Source organism: Lipophrys pholis, assembly GCF_963383615.2.
Source record: "Lipophrys pholis genome assembly, chromosome: 18".
NCBI classification, from domain to species: domain Eukaryota; kingdom Metazoa; phylum Chordata; class Actinopteri; order Blenniiformes; family Blenniidae; genus Lipophrys; species Lipophrys pholis.
The window spans coordinates 23334475-23356445 of record NC_137646.1 but is presented as its reverse complement, the minus strand read 5'-3'; the positions used below and the strand labels follow the sequence as shown (position 1 = coordinate 23356445).

General features: G+C 40.4%; 1 protein-coding gene across 2 annotated transcripts; it reads left to right on the top strand.

Moving 5' to 3' along the window:
* The first annotated feature begins 1787 nt into the window (after positions 1-1787).
* LOC308123878 (GTPase IMAP family member 9-like) lies at positions 1788-21611 on the top strand. 2 transcript variants are annotated; one of them, XM_080486596.1, is made up of 3 exons: positions 1788-1853; positions 7956-8488; positions 20346-21611. In XM_080486596.1, the coding sequence occupies exons 1-3, from the start codon at positions 1847-1849 to the stop codon at positions 20844-20846; spliced, it is 1041 nt and encodes a 346-aa protein (XP_080342722.1). In that variant the 5' UTR covers positions 1788-1846; the 3' UTR covers positions 20847-21611. The 2 variants fall into 2 exon arrangements, with proteins under 2 accessions (XP_080342722.1, XP_080342721.1); XM_080486595.1 differs by lacking the exons at positions 1788-1853; positions 7956-8488 and adding an exon at positions 13569-13627 and having other exon boundaries at positions 19813-20564; positions 20653-21611.
* The last annotated feature ends 360 nt before the right edge of the window (positions 21612-21971 follow it).

The window sequence follows — 21971 nt, the reverse complement described above, 5'->3', positions numbered from 1 at the left end:
ATTCTGACATTATATGCATATATATACATTTATATACATATCCACTTATTTATTTAATAAGTGGACTTTATTTAACAAGTCTTTGTACTTCTACCAAAGTAAATAAAAATCTACCTATGCAGAGAAATAAAATGAAGTATTTTGTCAAACAAGCTGTAGTTTCTTTTTTGATTTTTTACAGCAACAGCCTGCTTTCTAATACTCCAGGAACATGAAACCACAGTGAAAACACTGGCAACAAGCACCTGGAACTAAAGGTCACAGGTGTTTTTGCTCAAAGTTCTGTTTAAATCGATGAATATAATTATCAAAGTGAACATTAACTGAAAATACTTTATTCAACTGAAGACTTACCAGAAAGAAATAGCTGATTTGACTTTGGTGGTCATTAATACCTTGACCTCTAAGGTATTGTTCAAGTCTGTGCGCCTGTACAGTTGCATTCCTGCAAGCCAATTACTCCACCTTGAAAAGGAACCTCTGGAACAACTGCAGCTACTATCTTCCCACGCTGAAACAGAAATAGACATGAAACAAAAACTATTCTGTTTCTGATACTGATTTTTATTCTGATGGCTCAGAGACGACTTTTCAGAAGTGCTGGAATTACGTATGTTAGAAATGTGCCAAACTGCCTGGTACACCAGACAAAATGAAATGACAATAATACATTTGAGATTTTAGAGATCATATTTATTAGAGATCTACCTTTCTACATTTACTCTGCTAATGTTTTTACCTGAAGTCACGATTCAACTGTTTCAACTGGTTGTCTTATTCATGCATTTATTTTCTCCACTTTTTCATTGTGGACTCCAACTTCCATCAAACATTTTATAAATATACATTTTTTTAATATCAATACCAATAACAATCTTAAAACCGTTAAAAATGCATCAAATTCTCAGTAGCAATAAACCGGTAAGGTAATCTGGTCTTTGCAGCGCTATGATGATTGTCGAACTCTGATTTAAAGCAAACACATTCTGACTTCCAGGAAATGTCCTGACTTTTTCCTTTAACATTCAGTGGCCCATGCAAATAATATCCTCCATTCAAATTTTATGAATATAGAAAGGGGATCTGTTTAAACAAATGCCAAAAAATCTGCATAACTATGACTATCACCTTGTATAATCAAAGGAATAATTTCAAAGAACATCATTATCATTTTCCAGAGAGTATTGACCATTATGATATAGTTAATGATAGACTGTGGTTTGCTTATGTAATAGTTATACATAATAGGGCCTATTTAAAGTACATATCTTGAAAATATTGAAGTCTTTGTTTCAGTGTTGGTTTTGGGCAACTTTTCCGACACGTCAAAAATAAGACTTTTTATTGACGCAACTTTTCTAAACCACAATAAGATAAATACTTTAAAGTACGACAGTCGTTCTGCCACATGCTGTCCTTTCATGACAACAAACCCACATTCTTAAGCTCAGGTGTGTTGTTTGGCTCTCACAATCACATTCCCATTTACAAGAAATCACATGACTTCTTACTTTTGGTTGCCTATGCAAATTTATATGCAGATAAATTAAATGTTATTTATGAGTAACAACAATGTTTTGGAACGTTGCTTTAACAGAAGCTGCAAAAAGTTTGAAGGGACCATATATGTATGGATTTCCTCCCCAGGAATGGTTAAGCAAGCAAGTTATTTTGATTGACAGCGAGATGCAGGGTTTGAACCATGCTCTCAAAAATAACATCACATCAACTCCACCTCTTAAGTAGGACAATGGGCTCAATAAAAGTGGAAGATTCCAAACAAGACTGTCATAACACATCTTTTGAGAGACGGAGAAGAAGAACTCTTTGATTTCTTTTTATCATCATGGAACGTGAGTTCTTGTTTTTTTTTGTTATTATTTAATTTGTTCAGTTTATTTGAGAGGATTAGGGCCACCTTTAAAAAAAATGATCTTGTTTTTTCCAAGAATGGATCACCTTTGTAGGCGAGTCTGAGCTTTCTATGTCAGTGAGTTTCACTTCCAGAAAAGTTTAACTTGAGTATTAGTGAGATTTAACTGGATTCCTGCACCTTCCAGTGGGTCGCATAGGACGTTGTTTTACATTTAGGAGCGCTGAGAGGTGGACTTCAATAGGCACATTGAGAAACTGTTAAAGCATTTAGGTGAAATTCAGCTGTATATTATTACTTATGATACATTGTTATGGCCTCAAAGTTAGTGAAGAGAGCTCGTGAGTGGAAGTTTCCTGGTTCTAATATCTTAAGAGACTTTGTTGGTTGAAGTGAAAGCTGCTGCTTGTCCCGGCTGTCATCACCACCACTGGTCCCATGACCATTACATTCATTTGTTCTTATCTTTATTTATCAGAAGGGTAAAGCATATGGAATCACAGGAGTGCCAAAATTAAAAGGAAATAAATGTGGAAATATATAGAGAATCAATAATACAAAAAATATACAAAGGTAGTCATATTCCTTTTCCATCTTGTTTTTGATTATTCTATTTTGCTGTTTTGTCTTTTTCTTTTCCATTTGCTTTTTGCCATTGCATTTACTCAATGAGTCAAGCCGTCTGGAACAGACAAAAGCAATACAGTGCAAATCACCAAGGGCTGTGGGGGGGTCTTTCTGTTCAGGGTGACTAGTCCATACCTGATCACACCATTCCTGCTTGCAGTGGCTATGTAGTAGCAGGAAGTAGACGCATATGCAGGTTTATTTGAAGTAAAAGAGGGAAAGTTAAATATGACGGACGTGGAGGAATTGAGAAGAGGCTACTAATCCACTGTATGCCGGCCTTAGTCACACAGTGAATATATGTTTCCTCTCAAGTCCCAAATGCTGTCTCTAGTTCATCGGTAAACCCGGAAATATAAATACGACGACGAGTGGACACGCTCATATTACGGCAAAAACCAACATGACAGGAATAAAGGAAAAAGAACTGAAAGATAAAATCAAAACCATGGAGACACCGCATGCTGCCTGCAAAGACGACCGCCTATTGATGGAACTAAGGAAATTAAAAATGGACTTGAATAAAATAATTGAACATAAAACACAATTTCAACTACAGAGACTACGCTGGGAGAACTTTGAACATGGCAATAAATCCAGCAAACGTTTAGCCAATCAGTTAAAACGAAATAAAGAAAAATGTACAATCCCCTCAGTCCAAACTCAAAATGGTAAAATCACTTTTAACCCTCAAGAAATAAACAATACAGTCAGAGAATTTTACAAAAAACATTACTCTTCACAAATCGATCCTTCACAATCTGAAATAGACAGCTTTCTGAGCACAGTTGCCCTCCCAAAATTAAAAGTCGAACAGATCCAAGGCCTAGAAGCTTCCATCTCAGTAGAAGAACTGCAGAAAGCTCTCCAGCACATGCCTGATGGTAAAGCTCCAGGACCTGATGGATACCCCACTGAATTTTACAAAGAATTATGGTCTTTACTCTCATCAATTTTTTTGGGAATAATTGAGGAAATTAAAGAATCTTCAACTCTCCCCCAACATATGAACTGTGCAAATATCAGTCTTCTTCTAAAACCGGATAAAGATCCTACACTACCATCCAGCTATCGGCCGATATCACTAATCAATGTAGATCTTAAAATAATTAGTAAAACATTAGCAAGCAGACTGGAAAAAATCACACCCCACATCATACACCCTGATCAAACTGGGTTCATTAAAGGACGACACTCCACTAACAATACACAAAGATTAATTAACCTTATAGACCACTCCACTAACAATAATGTAGATTAATTAATCTTATAGACCACTGCCACCACAATAAACAAAAGCCCATTATCACCTCCTTAAATGCAGAAAAAGCCTTTGACAGGGTAAATTGCAAATTTCTACTCGCTACACTACGGAAATTTGGATTTAGAGAAATTTACCTCCCCTGGATAAAAATACTGTATACCTCACCCAGTGCCTGTGTTAAAACCAATGAGCAAATGTCCTCAAGGTTCAATCTTGAGAGAGGCACCAGACAGAGGTGTCCACTCTCACCATCTCTCATTGCAGTTTTTATCGAACCACTAGCAGCAGCCATTAGACAGAACAATAACATAAAAGGAATACGAACAGTAAATGTAACACATAAAATATGTCTCTATGCAGATGATGTGCTACTTTTCCTGCAAAACACACAGACTTCTCTTCCAGAAACAATAGGGTTAATAGACAATTAATCTCAGAATATTCTATAAATTGGAACAAATCAGTCGTCTTGCCTATCAACTCTATTTTTCAGCACACACATAACACCCCACTAGACCAGGGAACATCAAATACCTCGGCATTAACATGTCAGCCAAACTCTCAGACTTGGTGCACTTAAACTACAACCCCCTTATTAAAACATTAGAGGAGGACCTCACTCGATGAAGGACACTCCCTATTTCACTTATGGGGAGAGTAGCAACAATCAAAATGATGGTCCTGCCTAAAATTAACTACATCTTCTCAATGATCCCAACAAAACCATCAAAAACCTGGTTTAACACTCTTGATTCTCATGTCTCAACATTCTGATGGAAAAGCAAACCATCACATATAAGTTTAAAAACACTACAAAACACCAAGGACCAAGGTGGCTTAGAACTCCCAAACTTGTAGAATTATTATCTGGTCAATAAACTACATTATGTTGTAAAATGGATTAATCAGAAAACAATAGATGAAGGCTGGCTAGACTTTGAAAAAACATTCTGTGAAGATCTCCAAGTCAGAGATCTTCCCTTCTTCAGGCCTGTCATCAAAAAACACAACTGCTTTAAAAGCATCAATGTAAACACATCTCTGACAGCTTGGTGAGAATTCCTTGAAATTAGTGGCTCTTCACTCATTCCTTGCAAACTCACACCCATCTGGAACAATCCTGACATCCTGCAAAGAAAGAAACCAATAAACTTCCCAAGATGGCAAAATAAAGGAATAAGAAACTTAGAACAACTTATCTCCAATAACTCTTTGATTCCATTTAATGACCTAATAGAAACATATGGTATCAGTCAAAACAACTATCTGGAATATCTTCAGCTTAAGTCAATAATACAAACTAAGTTCAAACTAGAACAGATTGACCTCAACTTACCTCAGACAGTGACAAACCTTCTGAAGATCTCAGCACCTAAACCACTTTCTAAAATTGTCAAAATCTTGTCAGGTTCAAATATCTCAATATCCCTTCCCTTGTTGAGAAGATCTCAACATCAACAGAGACCCAACGTTTTGGTCAAAAATCTGTACTAATACATTCAAAATGAGCAAAAACACTAACATACAGCTCATACAATACAAGGTCCTTCACAGAGTTCATTACACAGGACAAAGGATGTTCAAGATGGGTCTCACTCCCACTAACATATGTTCAAACTGCACAGGTGATCTCCCCGATACCTGTTTACACGCACTTTGGCTTTGTACACCAGTCCAAACGTTCTGGCAAAAGATTTGTGAAGATTTATCGTTATGCCTGGGCTACCCTATTCCAGCCCCACCTTCACTTTGCTTGTTAGGTGATCTCACAGAAATTAAAAGAGAAAAAAATGAGTCCTGCATGCTCCTGGTTTCCCTAAGCGTCGCAAAAAAGGCTCATGAACTGGAAATCCAAAAGTAATCTGACTATAAAGTTATTTAAAAACTTACTTCAAGACCACATCACATTGGAGAGAATGTCTGCTTGTAGGAAAAATCATTTGACACAATTTGAGTCCACATGCTCCCCAATAATTAAATACACCATGAAGCCCTGTGGGGGGGCGGTGGCTCGTCCCCGGGGCTCTGGGGGCCGTCAGCGGCAGGGGCTTCGTGGCCTGGGTGGTTGGCGGCTCTGCGGGCTCGGGGTGGTGCTGGCGTCTATGCTGGGGGGCTGCGGCCTGGCCTGGGGAGTGTGGGGGGATGTGTGTGTGGGGGAGCGGGGGACAGTGGGGCTCCGGGTTCTGGATGGACAGTTGACTGAGAGTGACCTCCAGGGCCTGAAATATGGGAGGTGTGTGTGTGTGTGTGTGTGTGTGAGTGAGTGGGGGGGGGGGTTCCCTAACCACGGGCTTCCAGCCGGGGTCGCACTGGGCCCTGCGGGTCTTAGACTCTGCTGTCTGGCCGTTGGGTGGGGTGGGGACTTCCTCCTTCCTTCCCGGTCCTCTTACGGCGCCTTGTCGGGGGGGGGGGGGGGTTGTTCCCTGGGAGTGGAGAGTTGACTGTCCTCTGACCGGGCCTGGTCGGGCCTTCGCTTTTCCTGTTCTGGGGGAGGGACTGGTCCGGGGCACGGCGGCTGGGGCCATCTCTGCCTTGCCGGGTTGGGGGGGGGGTTCCGGCTCCCAGGGGTTCGGCGGGCTTCGCTGATGGGATTGGGGGGGCTCTCGGCCCGCTAGTCCCGGGGGCCCTGCTCTGGCCTTTCTCGGCTTGGCGGCTTGGGTCTGGGCCTGGGGCCCTGTGCCCTGTGCCCTTTATCCTTCTCCTGTGGGCTCCTCTTGCCTGGTGGGGGATTCCTCTCTGCCTTCTCCATCTGGTGCTTTCTGGGCGGGCGCGTGGCTCTCTAGGGTGGTTCGCTGGCCCCCCCGAACACACACACTTCCATTCCTCATGAAAGGTGTTGCTGAAGTTGCTTGTTCTCTGTCATCATTTGCTCAAACTTTAAAAATCATGTTCTTCTTTTGTTGTTGCCTCTTTGTTATTTCATGTTCCTGCTTCATGTTACTGTCTAGATAGAGCTGCTCGGGCTGGTTTAATCTAGAAAATCATGTTACTGTCTAGATAGAGCTGCTCGGGCTGGTTTAATCTAGAAAATCATGTTACTGTCTAGATAGAGCTGCTCAGGCTGGTTTAATCTAGAAAATCATGTTACTGTCTAGATAGAGCTGCTCAGGCTGGTTTAATCTAATAACAGTTGGAAAGTATTTGGATCAGTGTGATAACTGCAAATAATATATGTAAGGGTATTGTATGTTATCCTCCCCCTCAACTTCTCTTCTCTTCTCTTCTCTCTCTCTTTGAGCGTTCCCCCCCGGTCATGTACGGCAGCCATGCCAACTTCTAATAAAGGCAGCAACAGGAGGAGACTACAGGTCTCTTCCTGTTGCAAGACCAAAAACTGTTCTGACTCCAGAAGGCTCTCAATCACATCATATTGTTTGCCCAAGCTGCCAAACAGGACAAGGGCAAAAGAAAAAAAACAACAACAACAACATGACCAGCAGATTCTTAATCAAACAAAATACTTTTGTTACCAAAACAAAGAAATGACAGTTACAAAATTCTACAAGAAATAAGAAATGTGTAAAAGGACAAATAAATTAAATACTTCAAAGTTATTCTCAATGCAACCATGCCATCTATTGGCATGAACAGACATTGCTCAACATGACGTCCCTCAAGCAGGAATCCTGTGATCAGGCATCGACTAGTCCCCCTGAACAGAAAGACCCCCCACAGCCCTCGCTGATTTGCATTGTATTGCTTTTGTCTTTTCTAGACGGCTTGACTCATCGAGTAAATGCAATGACAAAAAGCAAATGGAAAAGACAAAGACAAAACAGGAGAAGCATTGACAAAATGGAATAAGCAAAGACAAGATAGAAAAAGAAAATGACTACCTTTGTATAATTTTTGTATTATTGATTTTCTTTATTTTTCCACATTTATTTCCTTTTGATTTTGGCACTCCTGTGATTCCATAAAAGCAGTCCATGGTGCTTTATCTTATCAATTCCAGGAAGCCTCCACAACCAGCACAGGCCTCTTTATATTTTAGAAAACAATAATATATGTGGAATTTAGCAAATATAATCAGTTACACAAAAAACATTTAAGACAAAGAAGAAATTTGGAAAGTTTGTGATGCTTTGACATTTCGGATTGAAATTTTTTTTCCATTTTAACATAAAAGCAAGAAAAATGTTTCTATATGTGCAGTAATACTGATGTCATTTTGTTATTTTCTTCTGGTAGAACCTTGGGGAGTTGTCCTGCTGGGGAAAACTGGAGCAGGAAAAAGCAGCTTTGGCAATACTTTGATGGGAGAAACTAAGTTTCAGGTGAATCGTACTGCAACCTCTGAAGCAAGTGAATGTCAGGCAGCCACCAAAAGCAATGGTGAAATCAAATTGATCGATACTCCTGGTTTGTTCGACACCTGCAGGGATGAAAGAAATCTCAAAGATGAGATAATAAAGAGCATCATAGAGTGCTCACCTGGACCACATGCTTTTCTCATCTTACTCAAAGTGGAGAAATACATTGAGCATGAGAAGCAGGTTATTACAAAAATAAAAGAGTATTTTTCTGAAGAGGCTTTTAAATATGCTGTACTGGTCTTCACTCACGGTGACCAGCTTGATGACAACATGTCAATCAAAGACTTTGTCAGTGAAAACAAGGATCTGCAGGAGCTTTCAGAGAAATGTGGTGGCCGCTGCCATGTTATTGATAATAAGGACTGGAACAGCAACCAGCAGGATCCTTACAGAAACAACCAGTTCCAGGTCACCGAGTTGCTCAACACGATCAAAGAAATGGTGGCGCAAAATGGAGGAGGCTGCTACACCAACGAGATGCTACAAGCAGTGGAGAGAAGCATAGCACAGGAGGAGCGTACTGCTGGATCCAGAGAGCGGGCAAACAAAAATGTCTTCAAGACTTTACTTGAAAAGATGGGTAACATTACCACAGGACAGCTGCTGGGAGTTTTACTTGGAGCAGCAGCGAGTGGGATTATGTATATATTCATAAGTGAAAGAAAAGCTGTTGGAGGTGTTGCTGGTACAACCGCTGGAAATGTTACAGCAGCAGCTGTTGGATGTGCTGCTGCTGCTGCTGCAGTTACAACTGCTGGACGTGCTGCTGCTGCTGCTGCAGTTACAACTGCTGGAGGTGCTGCTGCTGCTGCTGCTGCAGTTACAACTGCTGGACGTGCTGCTGCTGCTGCTGCAGTTACAACTGCTGGAGGTGCTGCTGCTGCTGCTGCAGTTACAACTGCTGGAGGTGCTGCTGCTGCTGCTGCTGCAGTTACAACTGCTGGACGTGCTGCTGCTGCTGCTGCAGTTACAACTGCTGGAGGTGCTGCTGCTGCTGCTGCAGTTACAACTGCTGGACGTGCTGCTGCTGCTGCTGCAGTTACAACTGCTGGAGGTGCTGCTGCTGCTGCTGCTGCAGTTACAACTGCTGGACGTGCTGCTGCTGCTGCTGCAGTTACAACTGCTGGAGGTGCTGCTGCTGCTGCTGCTGCAGTTACAACTGCTGGACGTGCTGCTGCTGCAGCAGTTACAACTGCTGGACGTGCTGCTGCTGCAGTGGTAGCTGTTGGAGTGACTGCAGTGGCAGGTTTTTGATGTCGATTGAGGTAAAGAGGCAGTACTGACCAAAGCCAAGACACTCTGTGAACCATTAAGGCAAAACTCAAGAACATTAACTGTAACACATCAACACGCAGCCACTCCCTCTGTAAATTAAGAGTTAACTGCACTTGTTCCACAACTTCTGTGAATATCTATTGTTGTACATTAATCCAATCAATTACTGTTAATCTAAAAGGTCGGTACGAATTAGGGACGACCATGGCTCAGTGGTGGAGTGGGTCATCCAATAACCGAAGGGTTGGCAATTCAAATCCCCCTCTATCAAAGTCATTGTGTCAAGGTATTTTCCCCACATTGTCTCATATGAATGTTGGTGGTGGTCAGAGGGGCCATAGGCGCAAAATAGCAGCCACGCCTCCGTCAGCATTCACACTGGTGTGAATGAATAATGGTTTCTGTATGTGCTTTGAGTCACCTTGAAAAACGCACTATATAAATCTATGTCATCATTTTTATTGATCATTGTACTAACAGAGATTTTATTGAAGGATATCTTGTTTGAATTTGGTTTGTCATCATTTTCTTCATGGAAACTGCTTTGTGAATGTAACAGATTCCTAAACCTTGAATAAAGTATTTTTTTCATTCACATTGTGTATCAAGATATGGGTTTGAGTTCATCTATAAATACAATCACTTGATTTGGGTTCTTGATGTTCTGGAAATACAAAGTCTCTGAATGAAATATAGGATGGAAATATGTTAAAGGTGGTGTGTGATTTAAGAAATCATTTGATCTTACATTTGATTGTACCGTGGTGATGTTATTTTCACACACGCAGCAAGAAGCATTATACCATTGTGATCTGTTCTTTATTAATGATATGTGAAGTTTACAGGTCGAGATCTAAACCTTTTCTTCAATAAAATAAATCAATAAATGAAATAATTTGTGTGTTTCTTTTTAAACATTTATACTAATTATGTCAGAATAAGCATGAAGTGTTTGTCATCCAGCTACATGACATTATTTACATTCCCACTTGTTCTCCTCCATTAGTCATCTCAAAATACACCCATTAGCCACAACATATAACCAATATAACAGCAAATTGTGCTGCACTTTGGGTTTTAACACTGAATGATTACACTATAGCCTGTTATTGACATCTTATTTCTTTGGTTATTTAAGTGTGTTTATGAAGATGTGTGACTTTATGACATATTTATTGTACCTGTGATAACTTTTTGATTTTACCACCAGTAGAGTGTCTGTGATTTAGGCAGGTTTTTTTCCAGTGACCCTGAAGCTAAAAAACCAAAGCCGCAACACAAATACAAAAATAAACACAAATAAATTGCCTCAACACAACAACAAAGAGGAAAACAGAAAAGCACAAAGTCTCAACAGAAACAAACGAGCAGCAGGCTGTTTTCAGTGCATCGAGTTACTGAGGGTCAGTTTTTGTTGACTGACTGTGTTTACTGGAACAGATTTCATGGAGACAAATAAGTTTGAAAGATGATTAAATAGAAATTTAAGAAGTGAAGCAAATAACTGTTCGATGTACTCATCAAAACCATTTAATTTTCTCTAGATGTGCTTATTTATGGACTCTGCTATTGAACCACTACATCACCTTATGAATGACGTATAAAATTGTGGTTTATTGTTCTTACCTCTAATGAACTGGTGGGTCATAAAATATAATTTCATTTGACATCATATTTTTTTCAAATATTTAAAAAAAAATCTTTTTTTAATCAAAGCTCAACTTGTTCAACTTTGCACGTGTTTTTTTTAATTTTCATTTACAATAGACACTGCTTCAAATTTGCTTCTGATATTGGTTTTCTGCCACATCAAACTTTACCTCACACCATGAAGCTTTACCTGTCTCTTTCCTGAATGCATCACAGCTCCTGTGTGTTATTAATGAGACAACAATGGAAAGAAGACTGACATGCATAGAAAAGCTGCTGTGAAGTTTAAGAGGAACGACAGTCGGCACACAACCTGCTTTTTTGATGAAGGCTGATAAAATACTGTGGTTGAAATGAAGTGAAGTGAGAACACATACAATTTTCCATTTAATGCTTAATGCTTTAATGCTACTCCCTAAAGCAACAGCCTGCTTTCTAATACTCCAGGAACATGAAACCACAGTGAAAACACTGGCAACAAGCACCTGGAACTAAAGGTCACAGGTGTTTTTGCTCAAAGTTCTGTTTAAATCGATGAATATAAGTATTAAAGTGAACATTAACTGAAAATACTTTATTCAACTGAAGACTTACCAGAAAGGAATAGCTGATTTGAGTTTGGTGGTCATTAATACCTTGACCTCTAAGGTATTGTTCAAGTCTGTGCACCTGTACAGTTGCATTCCTGCAAGCCAATTACTCCACCTTGAAAAGGAACCTCTGGAACAACTGCAGCTACTATCTTCCCACGCTGAAACAGAAATAGACATGAAACAAAAACTATTCTGTTTCTGATACTGATTTTTATTCTGATGGCTCAGAGACGACTTTTCAGAAGTGCTGGAATTACGTATGTTAGAAATGTGCCAAACTGCCTGGTACACCAGACAAAATGAAATGACAATAATACATTTGAGATTTTAGAGATCATATTTATTAGAGATCTACCTTTCTACATTTACTCTGCTAATGTTTTTACCTGAAGTCACGATTCAACTGGTTCAACTGGTTCAACTGGTTCAACTGGTTGTCTTATTCATGCATTTATTTTCTCCACTTTTTCATTGTGGACTCCAATTTCCATCAAACATTTTATAAATATACATTTTTTTAATATCAATACCAACAACAATCTTAAAACCGTTAAAAATGCATCAAATTCTCAGTAGCAATAAACCGGTAAGGTAATCTGGTCTTTGCAGCGCTATGATGATTGTCGAACTCTGATTTAAAGCAAACACATTCTGACTTCCAGGAAATGTCCTGACTTTTTCCTTTAACATTCAGTGGCCCATGCAAATAATATCCTCCATTCAAATTTTATGAATATAGAAAGGGGATCTGTTTAAACAAATGCCAAAAAATCTGCATAACTATGACTATCACCTTGTATAATCAAAGGAATAATTTCAAAGAACATCATTATCATTTTCCAGAGAGTATTGACCATTATGATATAGTTAATGATAGACTGTGGTTTGCTTATGTAATAGTTATACATAATAGGGCCTATTTAAAGTACATATCTTGAAAATATTGAAGTCTTTGTTTCAGTGTTGGTTTTGGGCAACTTTTCCGACACGTCGAAAATAAGACTTTTTATTGACGCAACTTTTCTAAACCACAATAAGATAAATACTTTAAAGTACGACAGTCGTTCTGCCACATGCTGTCCTTTCATGAAAACAACGCCCGATTCTTAATCTCATGTGTTGTTTGGTTCTCTCAAACACGTTCTCATTTACAAGAAATCACATGACGTCTCGCTTTAAGTTGTCTGTGCAAATGGTTTGAATCCCACAACTGACAGGTCACAAGTGTGTCTCCTTAAGTAAAACCCTCAACACCCACCTGCACAGGTTACAAGGTTAACTTAGTGCCAAATCCAACATGCAGATCACACAATCAACTTTTTGGTGTTGTGCTCGGCAGCTAAGGCGTAAATATGATTGTAGTTTTAATGTCATGAAAGACAAAATGAAGGCGGTAACAGGAACCAAATCAGTGGAAAGACAAACAACAACAACAAACAACAAATTGTCCTGAAACCACCAAGGCCAGGGTGACCTTTAATGCGATTCCAACACTGTTGTCTTTCCATCACACCCCTAAACAATCAGCTTTCACAATTACAATTTGTTTGTTTTTACCTTCACCTGCAACAGTCTTTCTACCACACCCTGTCCTTTCATGACAACAAACCCACATTCTTAAGCTCAGGTGTGTTGTTTGGCTCTCACAATCACATTCCCATTTACAAGAAATCACATGACTTCTTACTTTTGGTTGCCTATGCAAATTTATATGCAGATAAATTAAATGTTATTTATGAGTAACAACAATGTTTTGGAAAGTTGCTTTAACAGAAGCTGCAAAAAGTTTGAAGGGACCATATATGTATGGTTTTCCTCCCCAGGAATGGTTAAGCAAGCAAGTTATTTTGATTGACAGCGAGATGCAGGGTTTGAACCATGCTCTCAAAAATAACATCACATCAACTCCACCTCTTAAGTAGGACAATGGGCTCAATAAAAGAGGAAGATTTCAAACAAGACTGTCATAACACATCTTTTGAGAGACGGAGAAGAAGAACACTTTGATTTCTTTTTATCATCATGGAACGTGAGTTCTTGTTTTTTTTTTTTGTTATTATTTAATTTGTTCAGTTTATTTGAGAGGATTAGGGCCACCTTTAAAAAAAATGATCTTGTTTTTTCCAAGAATGGATCACCTTTGTAGGCGAGTCTGAGCTTTCTATGTCAGTGAGTTTCACTTCCAGAAAAGTTTAACTTGAGTATTAGTGAGATTTAACTGGATTCCTGCACCTTCCAGTGGGTCGCATAGGACGTTGTTTTACATTTAGGAGAGCTGAGAGGTGGACTTCAATAGGCACATTGAGAAACTGTTAAAGCATTTAGGTGAAATTCAGCTGTATATTATTACTTATGATACATTGTTATGGCCTCAAAGTTAGTGAAGAGAGCGCGTGAGTGGAAGTTTCCTGGTTCTAATATCTTAAGAGACTTTGTTGGTTGAAGTGAAAGCTGCTGCTTGTCCCGGCTGTCATCACCACCACTGGTCCCATGACCATTACATTCATTTGTTCTTATCTTTATTTATCAGAAGGGTAAAGCATATGGAATCACAGGAGTGCCAAAATTAAAAGGAAATAAATGTGGAAATATATAGAGAATCAATAATACAAAAAATATACAAAGGTAGTCATATTCCTTTTCCATCTTGTTTTTGATTATTCTATTTTGCTGTTTTGTCTTTTTCTTTTCCATTTGCTTTTTGCCATTGCATTTACTCAATGAGTCAAGCCGTCTGGAACAGACAAAAGCAATACAGTGCAAATCACCAAGGGCTGTGGGGGGGTCTTTCTGTTCAGGGTGACTAGTCCATACCTGATCACACCATTCCTGCTTGCAGTGGCTATGTAGTAGCAGGAAGTAGACGCATATGCAGGTTTATTTGAAGTAAAAGAGGGAAAGTTAAATATGACGGACGTGGAGGAATTGAGAAGAGGCTACTAATTCACTGTATGCCGGCCTTAGTCACACAGTGAATATATGTTTCCTCTCAAGTCCCAAATGCTGTCTCTAGTTCATCGGTAAACCCGGAAATATAAATACGACGACGAGTGGACACGCTCATATTACGGCAAAAACCAACATGACAGGAATAAAGGAAAAAGAACTGAAAGATAAAATCAAAACCATGGAGACACCGCATGCTGCCTGCAAAGACGACCGCCTATTGATGGAACTAAGGAAATTAAAAATGGACTTGAATAAAATAATTGAACATAAAACACAATTTCAACTACAGAGACTACGCTGGGAGAACTTTGAACATGGCAATAAATCCAGCAAACGTTTAGCCAATCAGTTAAAACGAAATAAAGAAAAATGTACAATCCCCTCAGTCCAAACTCAAAATGGTAAAATCACTTTTAACCCTCAAGAAATAAACAATACAGTCAGAGAATTTTACAAAAAACATTACTCTTCACAAATCGATCCTTCACAATCTGAAATAGACAGCTTTCTGAGCACAGTTGCCCTCCCAAAATTAAAAGTCGAACAGATCCAAGGCCTAGAAGCTTCCATCTCAGTAGAAGAACTGCAGAAAGCTCTCCAGCACATGCCTGATGGTAAAGCTCCAGGACCTGATGGATACCCCACTGAATTTTACAAAGAATTATGGTCTTTACTCTCATCAATTTTTTTGGGAATAATTGAGGAAATTAAAGAATCTTCAACTCTCCCCCAACATATGAACTGTGCAAATATCAGTCTTCTTCTAAAACCGGATAAAGATCCTACACTACCATCCAGCTATCGGCCGATATCACTAATCAATGTAGATCTTAAAATAATTAGTAAAACATTAGCAAGCAGACTGGAAAAAATCACACCCCACATCATACACCCTGATCAAACTGGGTTCATTAAAGGACGACACTCCACTAACAATACACAAAGATTAATTAACCTTATAGACCACTCCACTAACAATAATGTAGATTAATTAATCTTATAGACCACTGCCACCACAATAAACAAAAGCCCATTATCACCTCCTTAGATGCAGAAAAAGCCTTTGATAGGGTAAATTGGAAATTTTTGGTTGAAGTGAAAGCTGCTGCTTGTCCCGGCTGTCATCACCACCACTGGACCCATGACCAATACATTCATTTGTTCATATTCTTATTCATCAGTGGGGTAAAGGAGTCCATGCTGCTTTATCTTATAAATTCAAGGAAGCCTCCACAATAGGCATGTGGCTCCTTAGATGCAGAAAAAGCCTTTGACAGGGTAAATTGCAAATTTCTACTCGCTACACTACGGAAATTTGGATTTAGAGAAATTTACCTCCCCTGGATAAAAATACTGTATACCTCACCCAGTGCCTGTGTTAAAACCAATGAGCAAATGTCCTCAAGGTTCAATCTTGAGAGAGGCACCAGACAGAGGTGTCCACTCTCACCATCTCTCATTGCAGTTTTTATCGAACCACTAGCAGCAGCCATTAGACAGAACAATAACATAAAAGGAATACGAACAGTAAATGTAACACATAAAATATGTCTCTATGCAGATGATGTGCTACTTTTCCTGCAAAACACACAGACTTCTCTTCCAGAAACAATAGGATTAATAGACAATTAATCTCAGAATATTCTATAAATTGGAACAAATCAGTCGTCTTGCCTATCAACTCTATTTTTCAGCACACACATAACACCCCACTAGACCAGGGAACATCAAATACCTCGGCATTAACATGTCAGCCAAACTCTCAGACTTGGTGCACTTAAACTACAACCCCCTTATTAAAACATTAGAGGAGGACCTCACTCGATGAAGGACACTCCCTATTTCACTTATGGGGAGAGTAGCAACAATCAAAATGATGGTCCTGCCTAAAATTAACTACATCTTCTCAATGATCCCAACAAAACCATCAAAAACCTGGTTTAACACTCTTGATTCTCATGTCTCAAAATTCTGATGGAAAAGCAAACCATCACATATAAGTTTAAAAACACTACAAAACACCAAGGACCAAGGTGGCTTAGAACTCCCAAACTTGTAGAATTATTATCTGGTCAATAAACTACATTATGTTGTAAAATGGATTAATCAGAAAACAATAGATGAAGGCTGGCTAGACTTTGAAAAAACATTCTGTGAAGATCTCCAAGTCAGAGATCTTCCCTTCTTCAGTCCTGTCATCAAAAAACACAGCTGCTTTAAAAGCATCAATGTAAACACATCTCTGACAGCTTGGTGAGAATTCCTTGAAATTAGTGGCTCTTCACTCATTCCTTGCAAACTCACACCCATCTGGAACAATCCTGACATCCTGCAAAGAAAGAAACCAATAAACTTCCCAAGATGGCAAAATAAAGGAATAAGAAACTTAGAACAACTTATCTCCAATAACTATTTGATTCCATTTAATGACCTAATAGAAACATATGGTATCAGTCAAAACAACTATCTGGAATATCTTCAGCTTAAGTCAATAATACAAACTAAGTTCAAACTAGAACAGATTGACCTGAACTTACCTCAGACAGTGACAAACCTTCTGAAGATCTCAGCACCTAAACCACGTTCTAAAATTGTCAAAATCTTGTCAGGTTCAAATATCTCAATATCCCTTCCCTTGTTGAGAAGATCTCAACATCAACAGAGACCCAACGTTTTGGTCAAAAATCTGTACTAATACATTCAAAATGAGCAAAAACACTAACATACAGCTCATACAATACAAGGTCCTTCACAGAGTTCATTACACAGGACAAAGGATGTTCAAGATGGGTCTCACTCCCACTAACATATGTTCAAACTGCACAGGTGAGCTCCCCGATACCTATTTACACGCACTTTGGCTTTGTACACCAGTCCAAACGTTCTGGCAAAAGATTTGTGAAGATTAATCGTTATGCCTGGGCTACCCTATTCCAGCCTCACCTTCACTTTGCTTGTTAGGTGATCTCACAGAAATTAAAAGAGAAAAAAATGAGTCCTGCATGCTCCTGGTTTCCCTAAGCGTTGCAAAAAAAGGCTCATGAACTGGAAATCCAAAAGTAATCTGACTATAAAGTTATTTAAAAACTTACTTCAAGACCACATCACATTGGAGAGAATGTCTGCTTGTAGGAAAAATCATTTGACACAATTTGAGTCCACATGCTCCCCAATAATTAAATACACCACGTAGCCCTGTGGGGGGGCGGTGGCTCCTCCCCGGGGCTCTGGGGGCCTTCAGCGGCCGGAGCTTCGTGGCCTGGGTGGTTGGCGGCTCTGCGTGGTTGGCGGCTCTGCGGGCTCGGGGTGGTGCTGGCGTCTATGCTGGGGAGCTGCGGCCTGGCCTGGGGAGTGCGGGGGGATGTGTGTGTGTGTGGGGGGCTCTGCTGTGGGCCGGGGGTGCTCCCGCTGGGGTGGGGTGGGGGGTGCTGGGCGTCGGGCCCCAGCTGGGCCGTTGGGCTGGGGAGGGCCGGGGTGGGGCTGGGGTGGGGCGTCAGGGCCCTGGGCCTCCCCCTTTCTGATGGGGGTGCCCGCTGCCGCGCCGGGGGTGGGTCCTTCCTCCACCTCCCTCGCGCTCCGGATCTGCCTCGCTCCCGGATCTGGGGGAGCGGGGGACAGTGGGGCTCCGGGTTCTGGATGGACAGTTGACTGAGAGTGACCTCCAGGGCCTGAAATATGGGAGGTGTGTGTGTGTGTGTGTGTGTGTGTGTGTGTGTGTGTGTGTGTGTGTGTGTGTGTGTGTGTGTGTGTGTGAGTGAGTGAGTGAGTGAGTGAGTGAGTGAGTGAGGGGGGGGTTCCCTAACCACTGGCTTCCAGCCGGGGTCGCACTGCGCCCTGCGGGTCTTAGACTCTGCTGTCTGGCCGTTGGGTGGGGGGGGGGGGGCTGTGCCCTGTGCCCTGTGCCCTTTATCCTTCTCCTGTGGGCTCCTCTTGCCTGGGGGGGGATTCTTCTCTGCATTCTCTATCTGGTGCTATCTGGGCGGGGGCGTGGCTCTCTAGGGTGGTTCGCGTCCTACCCCCCCCCCACACACACACACACACTTCCATTCCTCACCAAAGGTGCTGCTGAAGTTGCTTGTTCTCTGTCATCATTTGCTCAAACTCTCAAAATCATGTTCTTCTTTTGTTGTTGCCTCTTTGTTATTTCATGTTCCTGCTTCATGTTACTGTCTAGATAGAGCTGCTCAGGCTGGTTTAATCTAATAACAGTTGGAAAGTATTTGGATCAGTGTGATAACTGCAAATAATATATGTCAGGGTATTGTATGTTATCACCCCCTCAACTTCTCTTCTCTTCTCTCTCTCTTTGAGCGTTCCCCCCCGGTCATGTACGGCAGCCATGCCAACTTCTAATAAAGGCAGCAACAGGAGGAGACTACAGGTCTCTTCCTGTTGCAAGACCAAAAACTGTTCTGACTCCAGAAGGCTCTCAATCACATCATATTGTTTGCCCAAGCTGCCGAACAGGACAAGCGCAAAAGAAAAGAAAAAAACAACAACAACATGACCAGCAGATTCTTAATCAAACAAAATACTTTTGTTACCAAAACAAAGAAATGACAGTTACAAAATTCTACAAGAAATAAGAAATGTGTAAAAGGACAAATAAATTAAATACTTCAAAGTTACTCTTAATGCAACCGTGCCATCTATTGGCATGAACAGACATTGCTCAACATGACGTCTCTCAAGCAGGAATCCTGTGATCAGGCATCGACTAGTCCCCCTGAACAGAAAGACCCCCCACAGCCCTTGCTGATTTGCATTGTATTGCTTTTGTCTTTTCTAGACGGCTTGACTCATCGAGTAAATGCAATGACAAAAAGCAAATGGAAAAGACAAAGACAAAACAGGAGAAGCATTGACAAAATGGAATAAGCAAAGACAAGATAGAAAAAGAAAATGACTACCTTTGTATAATTTTTGTATTATTGATTTTCTTTATTTTTCCACATTTATTTCCTTTTGATTTTGGCACTCCTGTGATTCCATAAAAGCAGTCCATGGTGCTTTAACTTATCAATTCCAGGAAGCCTCCACAACCAGCACAGGCCTCTTTATATTTTAGAAAACAATAATATATGTGGAATTTAGCAAATATAATCAGTTACTCAAAAAACATTTAAGACAAAGAAGAAATTTGGAAAGTTTGTGATGCTTTGACATTTCGGATTGAAATTTTTTTTCCATTTTAACATAAAAGCAAGAAAAATGTTTCTATATGTGCAGTAATACTGATGTCATTTTGTTATTTTCTTCTGGTAGAACCTTGGAGAGTTGTCCTGCTGGGGAAAACCGGATCAGGAAAAAGCAGCTTTGGCAATACTGTGATGGGAGAAAAAAGGTTTAAGGAAGATGGTAGTGCAGACTCTGGGACAAGTAAATGCAAAGCAGCCACCAAAAAAAATGGTGAAATCAAATTGATCGATACTCCTGGTTTGTTCGACACCTGCAGGGATGAAAGAAATCTCAAAGATGAGATAATAAAGAGCATCACAGAGTGCGCACCTGGACCACATGCTTTTCTCATCTTACTCAAAGTGGAGAAATACACTGAGCATGAGAAGCAGGTTATTACAAAAATAAAAGAGTATTTTTCTGAAGAGGCTTTTAAATATGCTGTACTGGTCTTCACTCACGGTGACCAGCTTGATGACAACATGTCAATCAAAGACTTTGTCAGTGAAAACAAGGATCTGCAGGAGCTTTCAGAGAAATGTGGTGGCCGCTGCCATGTTATTGATAATAAGTACTGGAACAACTACCAGCAGGATCCTTACAGAAACAACCAGTTCCAGGTCACAGAGTTGCTCAACACGATCAAAGAAATGGTGGAGCAAAATGGAGGAGGCTACTACACCAACGAGATGCTACAAGCAGTGGAGAGAAGCATAGCACAGGAGGAACTTACTGCTGGATCCAGAGAGGAGGCAAAGGAAAATGTCTTCAAGACTTTACTCAACAAGATGGGTAACATTACCACAGGACAGCTGCTGGGAGTTTTACTTGGAGCATCAGTGAGTGTGATTATGAATAAATTCACAAGTAAAGGAAAAGCTGTTGGAGGTGTTGCTGCTGCAGTTACAATTGTTGGATGTGTTATAGCAGCAGCTGTTGGACGTGTTGCTCCTTCAGTTACAACTGCTGGACGTGTTGCTGCTTCATTTACAACTGCTGGACGTGTTGCTGCTTCATTTACAACTGCTGGAGGTGTTGCTGCTTCAGTTACAACTGCTGGACGTGTTGCTGCTTCAGTTACAACTGCTGGACGTGTTGCTGCTTCATTTACAACTGCTTGAGGTGTTGCTGCTTCAGTTACAACTGCTGGACGTGTTGCTGCTTCAGTTACAACTGCTGGACGTGTTGCTGCTTCAGTTACAACTGCTGGACGTGTTGCTGCTTCAGTTACAACTGCTGGAGGTGTTGCTGCGGCAGTGGCAGGTTTTTGATGTCGATTGAGGTAAAGAGGCAGTACTGACCAAAGCCAAGACACTCCGTGAACCATTAAGGCAAAACTTAAGAAAATGAACTGTAACACATCAACACGCAGCCACTCCCTCTGTAAATTAAGAGTTAACTGCACTTGTTCCACAACTTCTGCGAATATCTATTGTTGTACATTAATCCAATCAATTACTGTTGCTTATCTAAAAAGTCTGTAGTAATAAGTGGCGACTGTGGCTCAGTGGTAGAGTGGGTCGTCCAATAACCGAAGGGTTGTGATTCTAATACTACTCTATTCAAGTCATTGTGTCAAGGTATTTTCGCCCCATTGCCTCATATGAATGTTGGTGGTGGTCAGAGGGGCCGTAGGCACAAAGTAGCAGCCACGCCTCCGTCAGCATTCACACTGGTGTGGAGGAATAATGGTTTCTTTATGTGTTACGAATCACCTTGAAAAACGCACTATATAAATCCATGTCATGATTTTTATTGATCATTGTACTAACAGAGATTTTATTGAAGGATATCTTGTTTGAATTTGGTTTGTTGTCATTTTCTTCATGGAAACTGCTTTGTGAATGTAACAGATTCCTAAACCTTGAATAAAGTATTTTCATTCACATTGTGTATCAAGATATGGGTTTGAGTTCATCTATAAATACAATCACTTGATTTGGGTTCTTCACGTTCAAAACTCATCTTGTTCAACTTTGCATGTGCTTTTTCTGTTTTCATTTACAGTAAACACTGCTTAGAATTTGCTTCTGATATTGGTTTTCTGCCTCTTTCCTGAATGCATCACAGGTCCTGTGTGTTATTAGTGAGACAACACAATAAAGACTAACCTCTTGCGAAGTTCAAGAGGAACAACAGTCAGCTCACAACTTGGTTTTTGGATGAAGGCTGATAAAATGTTGTGGTTGAAAAGAAGTGAAGTGAGAGCACATTCAATTTCCATTTAATGCTTAATGCTTTAATGC

Bases quoted from the DNA above. Each gene is read 5' to 3' on its own strand.
- LOC308123878 (XM_080486595.1), top strand. The intron at 20,565-20,652 runs GTGAGTGTGATT...GATGTGTTATAG, and splicing joins GAGTTTTACTTGGAGCATCA to CAGCAGCTGTTGGACGTGTT.